Here is a 22,698-nt window from a genome sequence, read left to right as displayed (position 1 = left end):
ACATAGGAAAGAGAGAATAAAGAACAGAGGAGTTGATACCCCTAAGTTTGGTACTATACTAGTTCTCTGACATGTAAGGGATTCTGGGAACAATTCTGTGGCCTAAAACCACTAAACACAAGGCAAGGTCACTGCAGAAGCTTATGTAGATTTCAAATTGCATTCAAACTTCTGAGTATTCTTCTTAAACATCTAATATCTGCATAGCTTTTTTTGCCTTCTTTTGCATCAAAGTTACTGAGTAATTTAGGCAGTTTTCTGCATTCCATTCCAGAAATGTTGGCATGTTAAATCAAAAGTGAATGGATTCCATTACAGACTTTATTTATTTATTTACTTTAGTGAAGAAAACAAGTGTTTCCCACTGCAAAATCCTTCATCTGGAAGTCATTAGTGGAAGAAAAAGCTGTTCAGTCAGTATTTTGAGAATGGGGAAAAGACATTTGTCTTTTCCCTATTTGTAAATATATGATTAAAATTATTCAGATTACAGTCAGAATCTGTGTAGCTTTGATAGAAATAAAGTCAGTATTTAAGTTTATTCTAAATTATGCCCTACACCACGAGGTTTTATAATGAGAGGCAGCAAGGAAACGATTGCAGTGGAAGGAATGAAAACCACTATGCACAGATGAGCTGTGATGAGCCTCATGAGACTTATGAAATAAAGTCTAACCTTAAGTGACAAAAATCAAACATGGGAGCAAGGTAAGATGCTGGAGAACAAAAGAACTTGATAAAAAAAATCTTGGAAGCTGGTATTTAAAACATACCACGCTGTCTAGAAAGCTGGCATTTGGGAGGACAGAGAAAAAACAACAGAATGAACAGCAAGGGGTGACATTTTTCAGTGAAGCTCCTTGGATAGAAGGAATTCTGTTCTGCAGTAATATTTACATACTTGAGTTTTTCTAAGGACCAGTAATGTGTTGCTCCATTCTTCAGGTCCTGGACTTCTACAGCTACCACTGTACGGGGGAAAGGCCTGTTGTCCCGGACCTTCTCCAGCTCAGTGGGCAGAAGCTCTGGTGGCAGGGGTGAGTAGAGGGTGTCTGTCAGCAGGACAAACTGAAACTGCACCTGAACAGAAAAGGTAGTATTACTTTAGTTCTGAGAAGTCACATACCAGCATCACAAAGGGGACAGACACCTAATCTAAGGCAACGAATGAAGCCAGTCTGACTTTCATCTCTGTGAACAGACTCAGGGCCTTTTATACATCACTCTTCCCCCCTCAAAATGCCATAAAGCATATTTTTCAGCTTAGTACAAATATCTTGCCTTTACTGGCCCACCTAGCAAACATCTGGAAAAACTATAAACTTAGCACATCCTGCAGCACCCACTTCTCTTGGGAAGATGAATGACCATATGAAGTTATCAGCAAAAAGGAAAAGACAGGGCTCTGGGGAGATCTATATGTACATGTGTTTGTGATATTGACAGGAACAGCACAAGGGAAATGAAAAAGAGAACACATCAACCAGATTTGCATGGGACGATGTTCAGTCAGCCAGAAGCCTGAATCACAGACTCGTGATTTTCTGAACCCTTTTAAAGCCCAAACTAATAAGCAGGCGACATACAACTTTAAAGACTAAAAGTAATTCTAAGTGTTTGAAGCAGGATTATACAGTCAAAACAGATGAGTCAGAAAATTCAGAAGCTACTCTGCATGTCCCTACCTTTTTCTTTAATTCCACACTGATGGCATTGGCTTCTTTCAGATAGACTGCATTTCCCCACAGTTGGTCCCTCAGTGAAGTAAACTGGTGAGATTTCCACTTCCTGAAAGCCCACTGTGCAAGTTCATACTCGTGTCGTGTCCAGGGCACTAGGAAGAGCAAAGAAACAGAGAAATAAAGCACTGGGACTTCTCTAAGCCACTACAGCAGTCAGTACTCCTGCTGACTCCATCATCAAGTTCTCAACACCTTTTCTGGAAGGGAAGAACAGAAAACAAAACCCTGCATTTTTATTATTCAGTGAGGAAAACTTGGACTCAACCTTCCTCACCTCCAGCAGTGGAGATATAATGATCCAGGAAGGAGATTTGAAACAGAGAAAACAAGATAAATTCTACTCCTATTATTTTCAATTAGTTACCAATTTTTGAAGCCAAATGCTTGAACAGTGGAATGAAAGCAAGTATTATGGGAATAATAAACTCGAACTACTGTCAGAAATGGAGTTATACAGACATGTCACAGCATGAATTCCAAGAATTCCTACCAAAGAGCAAAAAAGAAACTTCAACATCAAAACCAGGAATGAAAGGCAACAGTATTATTTTTGTTTAAGACATCTGAACTCTGCTAGTGTCAAGAAGAGATTAAGTCCTTCAAATTCAAGACTACCAAATCAAAGTTTGTAGTTAAACTAACCTCGTTTGTGAATCTGTGGAATTTGGGGATGCAAATCTGCTGCTGATGTGGAATTTGTTCTATGAATAGGTATTTTACATCTTTATGCTGTGACGATTACACATGAAGAAACTATGAAGTTCCTCACAGCTTTCCAAAGCAAGTTTTCTATCTATTGCAAAGATACTGTAGCATCTGTTCCTTTAGGCTTGGCTATATCCAAATTACTTTTAGCTTCAAACTCACCTTCTTCCTCCTCTTCCTCCTCCTCTGTTGTTTCAGCTGCCAAGGATCTCGTCTCTACCTGCTTCTGTAGGGCCTGCAGCTTACTCTCATAGTCCTGCGGGGAGAGAGGAGATACTGTGTAGGAGGACAGACAAAAGCAAGGAGAACAGTTAAGAGAGACTAACACCTCAGATGGAATGACAGAGACAGAGGAAAAATACATGAAGACATTTCCATTAAAGCTCAGAGATCACATACCAACACCTATTGTTTTAGTATAAACTGTCCTTGAAAAGAGAGAAGACAGAGGCCAACACAATTAACACAGCCGTGCTGTTTAAAATCATCAGATACACATGCTCATAGTATCTGTAAGAGGCAAAAGTTTAGGATTTATGTTTTGCTAAAGACTAGGAAAAGGGGATTTTTTGGGGGAACCTGCTTGCTGCTTTCAGGGAGGTAGGATAAAGGCAGAAATAGAGAAAAGTACAGAAATAAATGTAAAAGGGGAGGATTATTCACCTTCATTTTCTCAAACAGGAGGATTAACAGCACCACTGATTTGCCTTTTGATACAAAAAAGTCATTTCAGCTGGGGGGAAGACGTTTTCAATTAGGTTTTCCTCTTGGAATGCAAGCAGCATTCTCACATGTGTGTTTAATACACCAGAAGATGAAAACAAATACCATCACCCTGGCAAGTAGGCAGAGCAGTCTGTGCAGAGGTTTCCCCACAAGGAGCACTTCAACAATACCTTCTGGTGTTAAGAGCGTTTTCTTCTCGTTCAATTCTGCCTTGAAATAAATGCTACTAAGACCTAATGACCTTGTTATTATTTGGTGGTCAAACAAATACAAATTCAGGATATTTGCAACAGATCTTGGTCTCAGAGCATACCTCAGTGCTGTATTTTATTGTTTGGAGATGATCCTTTGGCATTTATTACATCAATTAAACTGGCTTCTCAAGATTTTTACACAAGAGTTACAACTTACTAAGGAGAATTCTTGAAGCCACTCATCTTATGCTCCAGCCTTCTCTTTTCCACGGATCCAATTCCTAAAATTCCTCTCCAATGCACTGTTTGCAGTAATGAATTCCTAAGTCTAACAGCTAATAGAAGGAAAGCTTTACATTTTCCTTCCATCTTGTTTAAGCCTACCTAAACAGCTCCCTTGGTTCTATACAGTACTTAACACTGCCATAATGTGATTGCATCAAATTTAACCTAAGTTCAGTCAGAAAGACCTTTAGTATCTGGAAATGAGATAAACTTGAAGTGTGTTCCTGTAGTTTCAATAGACACTACCCTGGAGTTAGCATTAAAAAATGGTAAATGTGCTCTTCAAAAGTATTTTCAATACCATGAGTTTAACACCCATGACCTTTAGGGAGAGAAAACTCAACTATTAAAGATATATGGCCTTTGTAGGAGGGCTGCATTGTAATTTTCTTATTTCCTCTGGAAAGTTCATTTGCTCCTTCTGCCTCTGTGTTTGTTCCATTCACTCCAAAGTGGCTACATACTTACAGTATAGGGAAACCTTAGCCCAGCAGCAAAAGAACTACAATAAAAACAACCATACATCCTTCTTTTGATATTCTTTCTGAAACTCTTAATGACTAACAGAACCAACCCCTGTTCCAGACCTGATGAGGAGTTTCAGACTTATACACAGTTCTGAAATACCCAGAGTGCTCCTCTTACAAACGCATTCACATAAAGGCATGCTCTCTGGTCTTCTCTTCCCCAGTCCTTGTAGATAATGTTACATTTGAAACCAGGTTAAAACAGGGCAGATGTGAAGTGACAGAAACAAGCTTCTCTTACTTGCAAGGAAGGGCAAAATACTTTGTTTTCCTGTAGTGTGAAGCGGATAATCTGAGGATGCCATTTTGAGCTGCTAGATTATAGAAATGATAAAACAAAAAGCTCTTCAGTAGTGTATAAATACAATCTTTGATCAGATTCTTTTGGAGAAACTGAAGAGCTGCAGAGGGAATGGTCAAAAATCTGGAGCATCCCACTGTGAAAATTCTACTTCCAGCATGAAAAACCCAGGCACATCAAATTCAAAGACCTGCTTCTTGTCTTCTCTGTTTTCAGATCTGTGAGCCATGGAAGTGCATCTTCTGTACATTTTAATACCTAGATAAAAGCCTAATAGAAGCAGCCGCTTTTTAATGACTTCACACTAACAAAAATTACTTTTAAAACTAAGAATTGAAGTACTTTTTTTCCCCATAATGAAAAAACAAAAAACAGGTACCATTTCCCTAAACAGCAACCCAGGGCTGCCTCCTGGCACTTGAAACTATGGCAGTATTTACAAGTAACTGGTGTTGAGTAACAGATGAAGAATGAACTTCAGGTTGGCTCACACAGAAGGTGCACTGACTGCACCAACAGGGGTTGGTTTGCTCTACTGTGAGACGGGCAGCTCTCCAAGTAAACATTTCCAGATCTAAATAGCAATAATACACACATAACTTAGTGTGTATTCCCTATGTACCATGTATGTACTATGTAAAGGTGCCTCAACTGCTAGGAAAGGAAAAAATACATCTAGAAGCTGCCCTCGACTCCCTCGATTCGAACTCAATTGTTGCACAGCTTCAGACTGAAATCATTAGCTCCATGAGTGTGGACAAAGGGAAGGCAAAGTTTATTTTGCCCATGGGCACAGAAATATCTAAAGCCACAACAATCAGATTTTTATGAAAAGAGAAAAAAAAAACAACAGACACTCAGACTAGGGCCAAGATTTTTAAGACCAGACTGGACCAGCTTCTGAAGCAGAACACTGTGCCAGAACAGCTTTGATTCTTTGGATCTATGTGATGTCCACAATGGTACTGCAGTGTGTGTGGTTCCCTCCTGCATTTGAGGTATGTATAAAAGTCTGTTTCTTTTGTCTTCAGCAGACAGAGAGCAGTCAGCCCTGTATTCTCTGCCAGAACTTAGAATTTTAACTTAAATGAGTTTTGTGACAGTGGACACAAACCTGCGTAGGCTGCTTTTCACATACAGCAGCAGAAAAATCGGGGTGGACGGACTTATAAGAGTCAGATTGAGGAACAATTAAGAGAAACCTCTTTAACTCCTCCAGAACAACACCAACCCCAAGACAGGAAATAAAATTAGAAGCCTGAAATCAAATTTCATTTCCATTTCACTGAGACAAGTCTGACACTTACAAGAGTATTTCATAGTTTATTGAAAGAGCACTTGTTACAATACAAACCAGTTCTGCTTTTCACAAGGCAGATGCTTGCTCTTAAAGACAATCCACAACTTGTTTTTTCTTAAACAATGGACAGATCTGAAAATCCCATTTAATTCAAAGGCAGCTCACTGCTTTCTTTATAGTACAAATAGGTACACAGCATAGATTTCTCATGTGGCAGCTCCTGAAGTGGTTCAATGGGAAGTATCCAAGTCAGATTTCAACATATAAAGGATAAAGAACAAATTTCAACATATAAAGGATAAAGGACAAACAGTGAGGGAGATATAGAAACTATGCTTAATGTACTGATAAAAATAGCATCCTCTAATTTGACAGATCCCTACATTTAGATTGCTTGAGAAAGGTTGTAGTCAATCAGAGGAGAGTCAGTGACACGTACTTCCCCCAGCCCCAAATCCACGTGTCCCTAGGGAGTCCTAAAGGATATTTCAGCAATCGTCACTAAGGCACAGGTGGATATGAGCCAGCTGTCAAAGCACACAGCACATCAGCATTTAGCAATGGCAATGAAGCTTACTAAACCAGCACTCCCATCATGGATACCACATCTGCATTAATCTGAAAGCCCTTCCACACTGTCTTCTATGAAGAAGGTGTATTACTGTTCATTAGCTTCATTAATACAGAGTTTGGAGTGAGAGGTGTATGTGTTTCTGAACAGTGCAAGAGATGCACAAGTTGTATTGCTTCTCCTATCAGATAAGGCACTACACTGTAATTAACATTCCATTCTTAGAGCAGGCTATTATTTTTATAGGCCATTCTTTTGTTTTTCAAGTTTCATTTCTGTAATATCCTCCTAAAAGCCAGGCAAAAAAGCTGCTTCCTCTGAGCAGACTGGACCCCGTTTTGACATTGACTATCCTTTTCTGTCAAATCATAAAACATCAGAATAAGCAGGGTTGTTCTAGTGCTGCATTAAAGCAGTGGGGCAAGACCTATGCAACCTATGGCTCATCATCATCGCCACCACTACCTAGGCATTTCTTCTCAGAGTTCTGAGCTGAAGTTGGCAAAATCTTTTTAGTGTCTAGCATTAAAATATCAAGCAGCAGGAGTTTTTAATCTCATGTCAGTACACATAGTTGCATGGACTTCAAAGTTAACTCTATGCTCAATCACATGGTGATTTCACATAGGCAGCCACAATCCTCAGCAAAAATGGGACATGATAAAATCGGTTTCATCTTCTCTCAGGACCTACCCCATGCAGACTTACTCCGTTTGGCTCACATATTCCTACAGAATTGGGAGGATTTTCCCCAGCACACATTAAGAGAGTCCAAGCCTTTTTGAGGATATGAAAGAACTCGTTACTCTTGACATGCACAAAACCAAAGTGCAATGTACTACTAAAACTAGATTCTAAAATAAAGGCAACAGCAAAATAGTACTTGAAGCCCAAAACTCACTTTGCAATTCTGACTCCAGCTCATAGAAAGTATTGCTCACCTATGAGGCTTCTTTAAGAATCAAGACATTTTCGGATATGATGCTTTATTTCCTTTGTTCAAGTAGGCCACAGCATGAGACAAATGCAAGTTACAAAGCCGGATTTGGACACAAAGTTAAACCTGCCATAAAGTGATTCCCAAGTGATGTTCTTTTAGGACAGTTAGAGGACTGACTTTGTATCTCCCACCTCAGAGGGCCAAGTATCCTATCAGTAACACATGTGCAGAGACTTAAGAGTTGACACTTGATTAATAGATACATACATGGTGAGTGGCTGCTATGTAATGTGTGGCAACCAGCACCTACAGCGTGCACAGGTGAGGAGGGGGCAAAAAAAAGGAGGAGAGGAAACAAAAACAAGATGGAAAGTAAGCTCAAGGCACTTCCTACTCATCTACAGCTATACTGAAACACACAGAACTAACAGTAAGCAGTAGGGCTTATATTTTATCAATAAAATAAGCAACCTCAAGTAAATTAAAGAGTATTTGTGCAAACCAGCACAAATAGACTGCAAAGTGGACCTACCTTACCAGATCTAGGATAGTAGCCAGTTTTGGTTTTAAAAACATATTCAAGTCAAATTTCAAACCAAAACAAGTCCTCAAAGCTTTAGATGGGCTTATACTTAAGTCCACAGATTTCAGAAGTAAGCACAATTCTGTCTTGCACTTAAACTCAGAAAGAATAAAGTGTGTAGTTAAAATTGGGACTCTCCAATGGAGATAAAAGTCCAAGCTCATAAAGCCTATTCCTTAATCAACAGTTTTCCTCTAATTCATTTGAAACAATCTGAAGTAGGGATTGCAAGCATTTGTTTTATGGGAAATCACCTGCAAGTACAGACCCTCTTCAGATCAAAATAGATATTAAACATTTTAACTTGCATTTTGAGTGTAGGGAAAAGGAAAATGAATCCTATTTTCTCTTCAAAGTCACCTTCTCCTTTATAAAACAGGTCTTGAACCAGGGGGTTCATCCAAGACCAGAGGCACTAACATGAGGTATCACATTAAGGTGAAGCAGTTCAATTCTCCTATCTTTGAGGAGAATTCAGCCAATTCAAAAGTAGTGATCTATAAATCTTCATAACTATTTCAAGAGCATCCCCAGGCTTATGCCTTAGAAAGCTGAAAACATAAACCAGAAAGAATCAGCATTCTGAGGCTTCTTCCTGCATCAGAGTGTTGTAAAATCATTTCTATCCGCAATCTCTGTATAATAATTAAAAACTATGATATTTAGAGATACAAAGGGAATTAGAAAAAGCTTATTTCCAAAGTATTGCTTCGGCAATATATATATATTCTGACATAAAATTCCATTCAGGCAGGTTTAACTGTCACAGCAATTTAATAGCAATAATCATGAACTTAAGCAGAAGGAAAAAAAAAGGACATCTACTCAAGGAGTAGGACTGTCGTGACCCAACAGCTCTTCTTAACTTCTCTATAAAACAAAGCCACGTATCTTGTCAGCCGACAACTTTTGGTTTATAGGTTATTATTACCATTAAGAATTGGAGTTAAGAGTGGAAAATCCTGTTCTGAAGAGCCAAGATCAATTTAAAACCAGATGGTCAGTTTCCGTATTGCTAAGAAAAAGGTCACAAGGAACATTCAGTGCTATAAACTAAATTCCTCATTTGATTGTCTACATAAAACACAGGAGGAAGGCAGCACTTTGTAAGATCCAGACAATATTTTCAGCATTAGAAAAATACTCCAAGACACACACACAAAACCCTGGTAAATGAGCTAGCAGGGAAGTTCTCCCCTCCACATCCCTCCCCTCCAAGTCTTCTAGTCTAAGCAAAAAGGGTTTTAATTTTTCAGGATGTTCTTCCAATCAGTGTTGTTTTAACCTCAACAAGTCACATGCAAACTGAACGGGCTGAAGGGCCGGTACCTTGTGTTTGCGTGTCAAGTTCTACCTGGCCAAACAAAACCCAAAGCAAGACATAAGCAAAGCCAATCCTGGCTGTTTCGTGATGATGACCCAGAACGGCCCCTGCTTCCCTCCTCCCCCAGCCTACTCTCGGCCAACTAATCATACTGTGGTTTCTCTGCCCGCTTTGAGGTTGGGTGCTGAGAACTGGCGCCTCATCCGTGGGGGCGTCACAAACTGGTTATAGTGGTTAGGCCGGTCAGTCTGTTTTGGGTGGGAGTTGGCTGTGCTGCCTTCCGCCCCACCTCCATTGCTGTGGTTGCAATAAGGCTGGCGGTGCTGGTGGATGTGCCGTTTCTGCTGGAAAGTCTGCAGGTCTGGGTTCTGCTGCCCGCTGTACGAGTGCAGGGATTCCGAGGAGCCCGAGCTCTGGCGCCGCAAGCCTTTCTGAGAGCCATTATTGAGAGAATTGCTTCTCCAGCGCAACTGAGGCGATGGCTGCTGCTGGCTGCTAGGCTGTGGCTGAGTGTTTAACTGCTGCCTGTTAATTTGGATGTTATCTTGGTTCCTCTGGGGGCCATAAAGATTCCACAGCTGCTGCGGGTCTTTAGGAGCAGCTTTGCTTTCCTTCTCTTTGTTCTCCTCTTTGCTCTTATCATCTTCTTTTGGGATTCGAACCTCAATAACTTCATCCTCTGTGATAATGATATGGGTGCCTGGACTCCATGAGTTCCTATGTTTGGGATTGCTTTTGAAAGGAAACCGGGGCTTGCGATTTTCGGGCGGGATAAATCGGTGAGGCATGTTTTGTCGACGGAGCTGTTTCGCTATTTCCTGCTGCTGCAGGTTTTTAAAGCGGATCTGTTCTTGCCTCATCCAACGTAATCGTCCACGTCTGAAAGCTGGATCACCTGCCATTAACTGGGAAACACGCTCCTCTTTGGCAAGCTCATCATTCTCACTTCTTTTTAAGTCATCTGTGGGCTTCTTATCCACATCCACCACACTGCCAGAGTTCGAAGACTTAGCATTAGCTATGGTTGACTGAGCTTTCTCTGGAGACCCTATCAGAGGTAGAACCTTCTCCATTTTTAGCATCTTATTTCTAAGGACTTTTATCTCTTCATCCTTCATGTTGTTTTGCTTCTTCACTTCTTGCAAAATATCTTCCAATTTGTCTATATGCACCTTAAGGTCATCCACATCAGTTATGCCTTTACCATTGGCCATTATGTCTTCAATCTTCTCATCTCCAACTCCTACTGTGTCCCAGACATCACGAGCAACAGCCCGCCACGATTCACGCTCATTTGGATCTTTTTTCCCATACATGGCACAGAGCTCTTTCATTTTAACAATGGCCAGAGCCTCAATCTCCTGCCTAGTGTGCCTGAAGTCATTGAGCGCTACCTCATAGCAAATCTCTTTCACAGCCTGAATCTTTAAGTCTGAGATGGTAACCCATTTGGAGTCTTTGCTAAGGCGTCGACGCTGGGGTATCTGGTACATTTTAATAGGCTCTCGTTTCTTCCCACTGCTGGGGAGGCCACACTTTTTTACAATGGTTTGGAGCTTGCTGGGGGGCAGCTTCTCTCTCAGGGAAGTGATCAGTCTCCAACTCTCCTCACACGATCTCTTGTCCGAATCATCCCCACTATCAGAGTCTGCATCCTTTGGAAAAACAAAAATCAAGAAGTGGCCCCAAAATAACCAAAATTAAAATTGTAAGAAAATGGAAAAGCTAAACAAGAAGTAGCAGGCAAAGAAAACTAAATCAAAAATCAAAATAGAACAAGTGATAAGGAACTCCCTGAAGACTGAGTGTTAGGACATTAAAATGTATCTTCAAGAGTCATGGACTGTCAAAATTGGAGCTCTTCACTAAATTAACATTATATTTTAAAGTCTCATCATCTCAAAATACCAGATAATCTGAACTCTTCCCTCCCAATCCCTTCCAAAAAAAATCTTTAAATAAATCAACTAAAACCAAGTTCCTATTGAAAACCAAGTGTAAACTGCACTTCACACATGCTATAAAGACATGCAAGTCCCCGCCACACACATTTGCCTTGGTGCCTGCTGTTGCTTCTTTCAGCAAATCCTCCCCAGGTAGGTGAACACAACAGCCATCATAGAAGATGTCATGAGCAGCCAGAGTAAGTCGGGTTAACACTGGTTAGTAACGTTGCACGTGGTTGCAGGGATGCTCAAGTTTAGAATCCACTTCACTACAATAGCAGCCAGAGAAGTGTTAGACGATAAGAAAAAATGAAACAGAAGCAGCCGAAAGGTTCAATGTTAAAAGGACTGTAAGTGCCACTATGACAGGTGAAGACAGCGGCTCATACTCCAAGACTTGCTACAAGCTAAAAGGATATCCAGAATCAGTTTCAGAGGTGGGTTGTGGTTTGCTTTCTGGGGTTGTTTTTTTCCCCCTTTTGTCACCTTGTTGCTTAGTTTAAAGCAAAGCCAACATTAACAGTCTTGTCTCTCCGAGGAATGTTTCAGAAGAATGAAGCAGTAATGACTTATTGGTTTTATATGTTGTTTTAATACAAATTCTCTATTTGATATCCTTGATTTGTCCTCTTCTCAAACCCTAGAGCCTGGAGCTTCCACACACTTGCTACGAATTATACGTGTTTTGCTTCTTCATTACAAGTTTTCCACCTTTTGCTAAATGATTTTTAATGAGCAGTGCTTCAGGTTTCCATATGCTAGGAATGCTTGTTCAAGTTTACTGCCACCAGAAGTTAAGGATATCCATTATTGCTTACTGCAACCAGGAATTAAAATCAGCCTACTTTTCTTTAAAGGATTATTAAGACATCTCTTTAATAAACAAGAAGTCCTACATATTATTGTGATCCAAACATATTCAATAAAACACAGCATTTGGTCTTTAATAAACCTCTATCTAACATCCCTATTTTTTCACATAGTAATAAAACATAAGAGATCAGGAATAGTAACAGCCAGTTACTCTAAAACCAAAGGAAACCCAGGTCACTGACTCAGAACCACAGGTTCCTAAACTTAAAAGACCACGAAGAATGGGGAATACAATATAATTTGTTTTGGGAACGATGAAAGAGAATAGAAGAAATACTGCTCTGTTCTATGGGTAACAAGCTCCACAGCCTAAGATTCACATTATTTGAGCCTCTTGTGACTTAATGTATTTTTAATATTTCAGAATAGCATTAGAGTATCAACTTCTAGTTTAGGTCAAAATAGAAACAAAACTCTGATTTAGAAACAGAACATAAACTCTTTGTGAGTTTACAGCTGACAGAATTTGTGGCCTAAGGAAACAGCAGCTGTTAACATACTGCATATTGTAGTTGAAACAAAAGATGCCCTGGAGGAAGATACGTGTACAATGTGCACGTTGATGGTTACATCCAGAAAGGCAAAACATGAACTACTAAACATTAAGTCACAAGTTCCACAGGATTATTCTTATAGGTTACAAAAATACCATATTACTACTTATGGGTAAAGCATGCCTTGTGTATAAAAAGCTGATTAAGAGACACTCTGTGGTCATTGCCCTATGTGCACTCAGAGGTTAAGAAGACCAATACTGGTATATACCCACATTCTAATATCAAGCGGTCACAGGCATTATGACCAAGAAAACCAGGAAGAGAATTTCAGCACTACTAAACACATTGCCACATTCCATTTGTAAAATGGAGAATGATTATTTCTATTCCCTAGTAATACTGCTTGGAAAACTGGTTGGAATCTCAGCACAAACCCAAAACAATCTGGTAAACAGGACTAGCCAGCTTCTTATATCCAAGATTATAGTCCAAGAAAAATATCTCTATTTCAATATCAGTCTTACATAGCTGTAAGTTAAAGAACCTGATATTGCAGCTGGATATCATAGCCATGTAAATACTTCTAAGGTACACAAGCTGAAATGCATTCCCAGATTTCCCAATCATTATTCAATGACTGCTGCATGAAGGCACTAATCCTGTCCATTCCAGACTCTGCATATGGTGACACAGAAATGACGAGATGTGTCAAGAAGTTGTGCTGTCATCTGAAATATTCTTAAGCCCTGTGATAAGCAGCATACTGCTTAACAGACCAACGATCTCATTTAATATGAGCCCTTACAACTAGGTATGGTGTCCTTCAGGAACTACACGGATAATGCATGTAGGATAGTCTTCCACCTTTGTCCACTAATTGAAATCAGCCAGAACAAAATCAGCTTAAAGAAATCAGCAACTTTATTACAGTATTAAACAACTCACTGTCTAAAGAACTTCCCCTTAATCTTATGCATATGGGGAAACAAATTCCCTTCACACTTTCATAAACGCAGCCTTATTTGCAGTTGGTCCCCAGACAGCCAATTCTCACATCTTTAATTCACACAATAGCTTAGCTTATGCCTGTCAGCTAAAATTTAAGGGAGGGAATTCCATTACTTGCATCTCCTTTACACACTGAACTGATTTTTGCCTTACTACTTTCAGCTATGCCAATTTTAACTATAAAAACGCAGAGATGAAATGTTACATTAGTCACATCTTGACTGCCTTTTGGAACTAAGCGTTGCTTCGGTTCAAACTCTGCCACCTCTCCTCTCCATCCAAGAAATTAGCCCCTTGCAATGACGTAATTGGAGAAGCAGAAGTCTTTAAGTGTATAATATAAGCTTTAAAATCAGAATTTATGTAGCTTCTGCCTGTGGAAGCCACAGTACCTTACTCCATTCTGTTTTGGGAAGAAGGGGAAGAGCTTTACATCTTAAAACCCCCAGTTTTCAGTGGTCTCAGACTAATCCTACAAGCAAATGAATCCCGATTTTGAGATTTTTATGAGAATTCAGGCACAACTACATTTGCATTCTGGCTAAAAGACAACCCAATGCAGTTAAAGCAGAATCAGGAGAGTCAGAGTTCTTAAGGATATCTAGGTTACATTCCTGGGCTTAGTTTTAAAATTCACAGGGTGCTTGAGGACTGAATGAATTTCTACTTGCAATGCACTTCAGAAGACACTTGTGAGAAGACTGAAGTCTTCCTATGTCAGACTGAATTTATCAGACTTCCTATTGAAGAAATAGGTGGAATGGTGGAATTTCATTGTTCTGAGTGAGTTAACATTCCCTTAGCTCCTTAGTCATAACCCCAGAGTCAGCATGTGTACCATTAAGACCCTTAAAAGGAACTCCATGCAGGGGAGGGAGAAGGGTTAAAACATGCACAATGCAGCAACATTTTCAGACATCATTCAAAAAAATAAACCTAGTGTATCCATGTTCTAGGAATCTCTTTGATAGCACGAAATTAGTGTGTTCTGGTGATCCAAGACAAAAATAAAGGCAAACATCCCAAGAAGTAGCTGTTTAGACTACTGTAAAGGTACTTCAAAAAACGCAAGAGCATAGAAATGCCCTTCTTTCAGGTTAAGTTGCAAGAAATCCAACCTGTCTCAACAAGAGACTCTTCATGGTCAGTTACAATCTCTGAATTAACATAAAGGAGCTCATTCACACTGATAATAATTCACTGTAGGCACAAAGTATTTGAAAGCAAAGAGAGAACTGCATTGTGCAGACAACCCAAGCAGGTTTCCTAAACTTTCAGCTAAGCAAGGACAGGAATTACTGTTTGCCAAAGGTATAGGTAATCTGAAGTAAGGACACATACCAGCCTTTGCTGCTCCAGCAAGAGATCAGCTTCCTCCTTCTCTTTCTTATACAATATCTCCATTTCTTGTAATCTGGAGATGAACAAAAGAATAGAAGTAGTCAAGAGGTCATTATCTTCATGCTAGTGTGCTCTATATGCACAACCCACCCAATTACAGTTACAAGAGTAAAAGTCACTCCACTTAAAATGAAATGTCACTTGTCTATTACAGCATTATAGAAGTGAAACTTCCTATAATTGCAGGTCAGCCCTTCACCAAAAGGTCTATAGGGTTAGTAGCAAGTGCTTACCTGTGGTTTTTAAAGGAGCTACAGCACTGAAACACTGAACTAAAACAGGGAAGCTTTCTGAACTTTCACAACAGGGAGCAGAGATGCTATGTAGCAGAACCTAGCTTTAGGTTCTGCAGAGACACCACCCAAATAACCTACATCTGCCTCCTTGTTTCAGGTAGAACTTTGAGTTATTTGTTACCTTTTCTCCATCTCCTGCTTCATGTCAATGCCCTGCTTCTCCAGAAGCTCCCTCTGAGCAAATGTCCAGTCAACTGGCTCAGAGGGAGTCTCAGCTGATGGTGTTTTCTCTCTTTCTGCTCGTGCTTGCTCTGGATGGTTGAATCTGAAGACGTGATTTTTACCCATGATGATACGATTGCCTAAACATAGGAACAGAAATTGACTCTTTCAGGTAAGGATTCCAAAACTATTGAAAAATATTACTGAATATTCATCCCATTTATCCTCTGGAATGGCTGCATTGCCCTATAAGGATTTCTGTGTACACTCAAGTAGATGACAAGAAAAAAACCAGAATGCCTGGTTTGTACAGACGAAGCCACTGCTGATAAGCAGTGCTCAGAAAGATCACCACCCTCATGGGTCTGAGCTAATATCCCAGCACAGTTCATAAAAAATTAAGGGACAAACTTGGAGACTGACCAACAGTTGCAATAAATAAACCATATCGCGAAATTCCATCTCCCTCCTCCAGTGACAGAGCCAAAACATGGACAAAAGCCACTTCAGCAGAATTTTCAGCTTGGAAAAGCCAAACTTCAAACACTAGAAGGCACGGTGCCTGCTTTTCTTTAAGATGTGATTAACGTATCCTAATCAGCGGGATTTATGGAAGGATTTTATAGCTTTTATGCTGATGTCAAAAGAGCTGAAGAAATCTAATATTAAGTCTTTCAGTGAAATCCTAGAGATACCACATGTGCACAAAGCCTAAGACGTGTGTGATTAAAGCCAGCAGAATGTCTCTACTCCTCCAGAGAACATATTAATGTAGCTAATTTAAAAAAGGCATCCTAGTAAATAGACCTCCAAAGCAACCAAAATTGCCCTTATTAATGTATTACTAACATACAGGCTCTTAAAGATGTCAGAGACCATGTCTATATTCTAGTAACTCAATTACATATACATGCTTTCTTTGAAGAGAAAGTAATTACACTAAATGATAAACTCATGGTATTCAATATGAGCCATATGCAAGCACAGAACAGCAAAAACTGTTCTTCCTTCAATTGTGCAGACTTGTGCTGCAGTCAGTACACTCAGCTCCATAAAAATACTCACTTATAACTTGGTGCAAATAACCCAGAGGTGGGCTTTTTGTTTGTTTTCTGTTTTTTTTACAGTAATAAAATGGGAGAGGGACATAGAAAGCATCATAGCTTGAAAGAGACAAGTTAAAATCCATAATATAAGGAAATCCCTCCTCTGCAATTCCTCCCCCACATGTATTTCTAAAGGAATGTAGGAGACTGAGTGGGAAATCTAATGAGAGCAAAGAGAAGCTGTTGTACTGCAGAGGGTCATATCTGAGCTTTGCCAGGAAACTGGGAATTTTCCATCAGCAACTGGCAGTCTGTCTGCTCTGTCTCATTGAGACTGCCAAGGGCAATAGGCTCGGGCAAGAATGTATTTGAATAATATCAGGGTAAGCAGAAGGATAAGGAGGATGCTGCATGGCAGTGAATATTTAAATACACTTACAGCTAGAGTGCAGCAAAGAAGGAAAGAAAATTAACTGTGTGCCAAGAAAAGAATGGTACCAACTTTTGTTTAAAAGCTACAATCCAAAAAGGCAACACTGCTGTCCTTTAACACCCAGCATTCCCTATATATGATGTAAAAGTCATGTATGCACAACTCTAAGATGAACAGTCTACAAAAGAAGCCATTCTAACATTTCTTACCTGAGCGCAACTGCACAGGTTGCACAACCCTCTTGCCATTAACATAGGTTTCTGATCGTTCACAAGGCTCCAAAGTAACAATAACTATGGAGGAAAGAACATTGACAAATGAGACTTTGGAGAACACTGTATAGAAACAAAGTGTGTGAACCCTAGAGGCCTATCCTTTCCTGCCCATCTTCCTGCTAATATCAAGGCAAGATACAGGTGAACCACTTCTTAATGCCATGCTGGCTAAAAATGAAATAAAGCCCCATGAGAAAAATCAGTATTACTGACATCTCCACATATTGCAGTTGGAAATTATCTTTTTCTGTTTGAATTTCCATGATTATAGTTAACCAAGATCAGAAGTTAACTCTTACATTGACTGAAGCCTGCAACTTCAAGCTATCATAACTTAATCTTCTTCCCCTAAGAAAACAGTGACTTAAAACTGTTTACTTCAAATAAGAGAAACTTTCAGGTGTCAGTATTCCCTGGCCAGCTATCAAGTGAGGAGTGAAAGATTCAGCAATATTTTGCTAGGAGAAGTAGTATTTTACCTTCACCATTGTTGTTCCTCTCACTTCGGAAGACACAGTGCTCTTCTTTGATATGAGCCCCACTCAATACAATGTCTTGCCTTCGCTCAGCATCAGCTTGGCCAACCCTGGGTAACACAGAAGAGCAAATCAGGCACTTTCTACAATTCTGTAGGACAATGCAGCCCAGAAATATCCAGGAAAAACATCTAAACTATTATCACTATCCTTCAAGTTTATAGGTTTGAACAAACACTTGACTCTGCATTGCAGAGAACCTACCAGATTTACCATGAACTGGAGGATAACAGGTTGACAAAAGGTAAGTTTCTTTTATCTTAAAAGATGTAATTAATAAAGGTAATTGAAATGTTAAACACCTCTGTATTTAATGTGTTTCCTTCCCTTTTGTGCACCCCCTTCTCCCTTTAGCAATGAAATGTGAAGGGGAAAAAGAAGTGGTGGGTTTCAGCTGGCACACAGTGATCACACCTTCCAATCATCACCATCTGCACTTTAACAAAGGAGCAAGAGTGGCTCAGGAGACATTTGCTAAATAATCTGATGCCACAAGCAGTTTCCAGGAAGCAAGATGTTTGCTGTATCCCTGGAGTACAAAGATTTATGTCCACTGCTCAAATATCTGAGCAATTCTAGATATGGACAAATGAATTCTATATCTTAAAGTTTATGAACAACTTGCTCTACTTACTACGTCTGTATTTCTAATGTGAGCTAGCTAGGCCCAAAACTTAAAATGGTTTCTTAAGCCTTAAGATATTCTATTCACCATTCTGTGCTGAATTCTCTGTGAGTCTGATGTTCTTTTCAGTAGATCCCGTGCATATTAAGTAGTACCACACAACAGCACCTGTTTGTGCATTCTTCTCCATTTGGTCCCCAGGAATACACAAACTATGCAATCAAACATGGCTTAGTGCTCCAAAGATAACAAAAATCACCTCCTCTTCTTCCAGATGTCTCGACAAGAAGTTTTGGAATAAAATCTGTTTTAAATTCCAAGTCTGGCAATTAAATTTAATCTCACACATGTGAATGCAGAATACATTACTTGTGCAGAGACACGGGTAAGTTTATTTCAATAACAAAGTGAACACTCATCCATATCGCGATTGCCTTTAGCAAGTATTACAGTTTTTAATCCTCCATCCATCAAAATCTCAAAGGCATTTTCAGTAAGTTTTATTACTTTTGGTTTCCTAAATCTTAGAAGGGATACCAAGCTTTCTTTCACTGCCCAGGTGTAGTACTGAACTCCTCATAAAGTGACTGCACACATTACTTTCAAGTTGAGTTTGTGCTTTAAAAGTAAAGTTGTAAAGAGCATTTCTGTACTTTTTCTACCTACAGCAATCTCATGCTTTATTTGTACCTGCAAGTTGAATAGCTCAAGGTACAATTATCATTTAAACTCATGGTGTCTTCGGCATGGGGATTTAAGCAAGCAAAGAAGCAGAGTTCAGAGTGTATTAGCACCAATCCTCACCTAGTAATGCCATCTTTGATGTAGTAAAGCAGACATTCAGACATGAGGGGATCTTCGTTAAGGTTTACAAGATGAGGAGTCTGAAAGAACAAAAAGAAAAAGTTAATTAAGAACTAAGGACCTACTTTAGGGTTTATTCCCACAGCTGTGGAATATCCAGCACTTTTGCTAGGAATAGTGAGGTTATTCCACAGTGCATTTTTTCAAACATAACCTCCTGTAGTACTAAAGAGCATCACAAAGCATCAGCAGAAATACAGCTCAGATTGCTTACTTATCTGAAATATATATCTATAGAAAGAATAAAGGCATCAGCTGTAAAACAAGATTTCTTGCAAAGTCTCTGTAAACTTTGGCAGTGGAAACCAAAGAGCAGAAAAGGCTGTTTCAGTAAAACTTTGATGTGGAATCAGCTCTGGCTTTTCTTGGGCAATACACGTCACGTGCTCATTTGGAAAAGTCTGTTAACATCAAAAGAAAATCTAAAACTACCAACGTTCTCAGATACAAACAGCTAAGAAGCTCTGCATCTAAAGTTCTTCTACATTTAAATCTGCTACAGTTACTAAACCAACCTTCTTTGGAGAAAAAACCCCATTGGAATCAGCAAACAAATCACAAGGCCTTGGTGTGAAAATCTAGCCAGTGAGATGGCAGTAAGCACAAGCACAAAACAAAAGGCAAAAAATGGTTAAACAGAATCAAATAAAGATGGTAAGAGATAAAACTGTTAAGAATCCACTTGGTTTTTGTTACCCTCAAATAGAATAAATTGAGGAAAAGGAAATAAATTTGGCCAAGAATCCCTAGGAACATTGCTTCCATCATCTTATCCTAGTTGCAAACTGTTTGCTTGAGATGTTAACAGCACTCAGTTTACAGCAGTTCCAAAATTACTGGATGCTCACAATTAAATTTGGCTATGAATGAAGTCTGCCAATTGCCCAGTGGAAGAATTGACTATAAAGACAAACAGGGAAAAAACAAGACAACTTTTTCACCCCTAAAAATACAGGGGCCACCTAAACCACAGCTGAAGATGTCCCATGCCATCATCAATATTCACTGCATTCAAATCAACATCTGGAGATGTATAAAGCCCTTAAATCAAGAGAAAACTGGAGAGAAATGAAATCCCAGACATAGTCAACTGCTGTAACACCACTTTGGAGATGTACCATTAGGACACTTTGAAAGTAATGCTGTACCCTATACATACATGTTTTAGCATCTGAGTTCATTTACTTCATTAAATCAAAGTCTGAATGGGTCTTTTACAGCAACAGAGAGCTCTGTAAGAAATTAAGCTCAACAACTTGAAAAATGATACCAGCAAAACTGGCTATTCATTCATTCTGAGATCTAGTATTCATCCACAGACAGTTATGTCTTCGGTACAGCATTCTTCAAGCATGAGCTGAGCCTTCCCTGCTCCCATCTCTGAGTACAGCACAAGCAATTACGTTTCCACAATTCATTTCAAGAAGTTTCCTGCCATCAACAGCAAATCTGGTAGATACAGCAATGACTGCACAATGTGATACCTTTTCATTCGTGATGTGGGCAAAATTTACCTTAAGGAGTTCAATTTACAGCTTGGCTGGTAAAAACAGTGCTGTCCTAGCAGCATATGGTTAGATAGATAACAGTACCTCAGAAGTGCAAGTCTTTACACAGAACCCTTCAAAATTGCTATCTACATCTCCTAAGTTTTCACAATAGCAGCCACAGTTACTAAAAGGAGAACTAATGAAACTGAAGGGCAAGGATAGCAAGGAACAGCAGCAGAGAGGACTAGGTTGGGAGTTTTACTTCTCCTAATGGCTAAATACTATCTATCTATCACCAAAGCAGCTACTTAACCCAGACGGCATTTATACACAAACCTGATCAGCTGAAAATGCACCAAAAGAGTCATCAAAAAGAGATGAGGGCCTCTGAGGGAAAATCTAAAAGGAGATGAGGATCCAGAACATGAGAGAAAGAAATGTAAAGAGCCCTCAATGAATTAGTGTCTTTACAAACCTTAGGCGGTTCTGGAGTAGACACCAAAAGGAATTCAGACATAACCTACTCCAGACATGACAGTCTAACACTACTTCAAGTAAAGGATTAAGTGTTTTAACCAACTCTGCTGTCCTGTATTTCTGTGCAGTACCTCTAGGTAGGTCCCTGTTTAACCTTAGATCAAGCTTGTTACACGCTTGCACATGCAAGTTTCAGGCTACAGAAGGATTAACAAACAAATTCAAGGAAGAGCACCTAGACAAGACTTCAGAGTTCTCTGGATATCTCAGAGAAGAATAGATTGAGTACCTGAAAGTCAAAGATACGGCAGAAAATGGCAACAACAACGCAATAGGCAGCGTTCTGATTTGCTACCAAAGCACAGATTTTCTAATGGAAGGTACAAAAAGTTCAACCATTTTTGATATCAGCATGATATCCAAATCCCATGAACTTTTCATGCTGCTCCTATTCCATCAATGTCTTCGACTAGCACATGCTTCCCTACTTTAATGACTAATGAAAGCTACCACAGGCAATTCTTTCTGCAGCTCCCTAAAAGCATTAAGTACTGTGTTGCATCACTTGCCTCAGGAAGTGTCCAAATTCATTATTATGGATAAAATAATCCTTAGATATAGAGTGTTTTGAGAGATTCTAACACTAGAGCTATTTCCACAAAGGTATTTTAAAATGAACTTGCTCCTAAGGGTCCAAACCTCACTTACGTGCTTCTGTATCTTACATGAATACACATCCTTGTGTGAGTGGTAATCCCTCATCACCCCCCCCTTCCACATTGTTCAGCCTTTCAGGGACATGGTGCAATAGTTATCAATTTTCTCTACCTTTTTAGGTGAAAAGACTCCCAGTGTTCCTCCATCTTCCCGAATGGCAACTCCCATTTCTGCCAACAATGCCTCCCTGAGAAAGAAAAGAAAGATATTTACCATATTTTAGGCTTCTTAGACAACATAAGTGCTAATGAAAGCCACATTAGACCTTCAACCAGCCTATCCAGTGACCACACAGCAAGAACTGTCACCACCTCATAACACAATAGGGCAAGTTTCTAAACTTTAGCCCTAGAATTTATAGATCTGCAGAATGACAACAGCAAAAATGTTGGAGGTTTAATAGCATTTTAGTGCAATAATACACAACAAGATAACTACAATTTTTGGAATGCAAGAGGATGTTGAGAGGGAGATGGAAGAAACCCAGATTCCATGCTGCTTCACAGCAGAAGCCAATGTACCAGTAGCCAATGTTACCTGATTTACATCAGTAAACACACTTTAGGGAACGTAGGAAAAATATATGGCTCTCAACATTGCCCCTACTGTCAGCAGAATTATCACTAAGCTCAGTTCTGCTGTTCCACTGTTTTTGAACAGAATAACATCCTCCATTTTCCACACTTCTCTGCCTTCTAGGGACCATCCACATCTACAGCACTTCCGATGCCTGACCTTTCCATCCTAATGGCCTCAGTTTTCCTCAGCTTCTCTTCCCATGTTTCATTCAGCTCTGCAATGATCTTCTCAGATTCCTGTGTGAAAATCCCAGAAGGCTCGTTACAATTCCTCTC

General features: G+C 39.6%; 1 protein-coding gene across 10 annotated transcripts in view; it reads right to left on the bottom strand.

Annotated features, from left to right (window-relative positions):
* The window catches only part of KIF1B (kinesin family member 1B), a 93,429-nt gene that overhangs the window by 31,852 nt on the left and 38,879 nt on the right, over positions 1 to 22,698 (bottom strand). For 9 of the 10 annotated variants that reach the window (XM_061347959.1, XM_061347962.1, XM_061347961.1 and 6 more), the window contains 10 exons: positions 22,580 to 22,659; positions 21,956 to 22,031; positions 19,101 to 19,180; positions 17,615 to 17,721; positions 17,070 to 17,153; positions 15,341 to 15,521; positions 14,864 to 14,936; positions 2,610 to 2,703; positions 1,686 to 1,834; positions 902 to 1,080 (listed from right to left, as the gene is read on the bottom strand). In XM_061347959.1, the coding sequence (XP_061203943.1) occupies positions 902 to 1,080; positions 1,686 to 1,834; positions 2,610 to 2,703; positions 14,864 to 14,936; positions 15,341 to 15,521; positions 17,070 to 17,153; positions 17,615 to 17,721; positions 19,101 to 19,180; positions 21,956 to 22,031; positions 22,580 to 22,659 (1,103 nt within the window). Of the gene's footprint in view, positions 1 to 901; positions 1,081 to 1,685; positions 1,835 to 2,609; positions 2,704 to 5,783; positions 10,854 to 14,863; positions 14,937 to 15,340; positions 15,522 to 17,069; positions 17,154 to 17,614; positions 17,722 to 19,100; positions 19,181 to 21,955; positions 22,032 to 22,579; positions 22,660 to 22,698 lie in introns of those variants that run through there. The other variant, XM_061347969.1, reaches the window with a different exon arrangement.

The sequence above is a fragment of the Neopsephotus bourkii genome, unplaced genomic scaffold (assembly GCF_033783945.1).
Source record: "Neopsephotus bourkii isolate Nb327-2 ecotype Australia unplaced genomic scaffold, CSIRO-AGI_Nbou_v1 NB_333, whole genome shotgun sequence".
In the NCBI taxonomy this organism is placed as follows: domain Eukaryota; kingdom Metazoa; phylum Chordata; class Aves; order Psittaciformes; family Psittacidae; genus Neopsephotus; species Neopsephotus bourkii.
The sequence above is the reverse complement of the archived record's forward strand: the minus strand, read 5'-3'. Positions and strand labels throughout refer to the sequence as shown.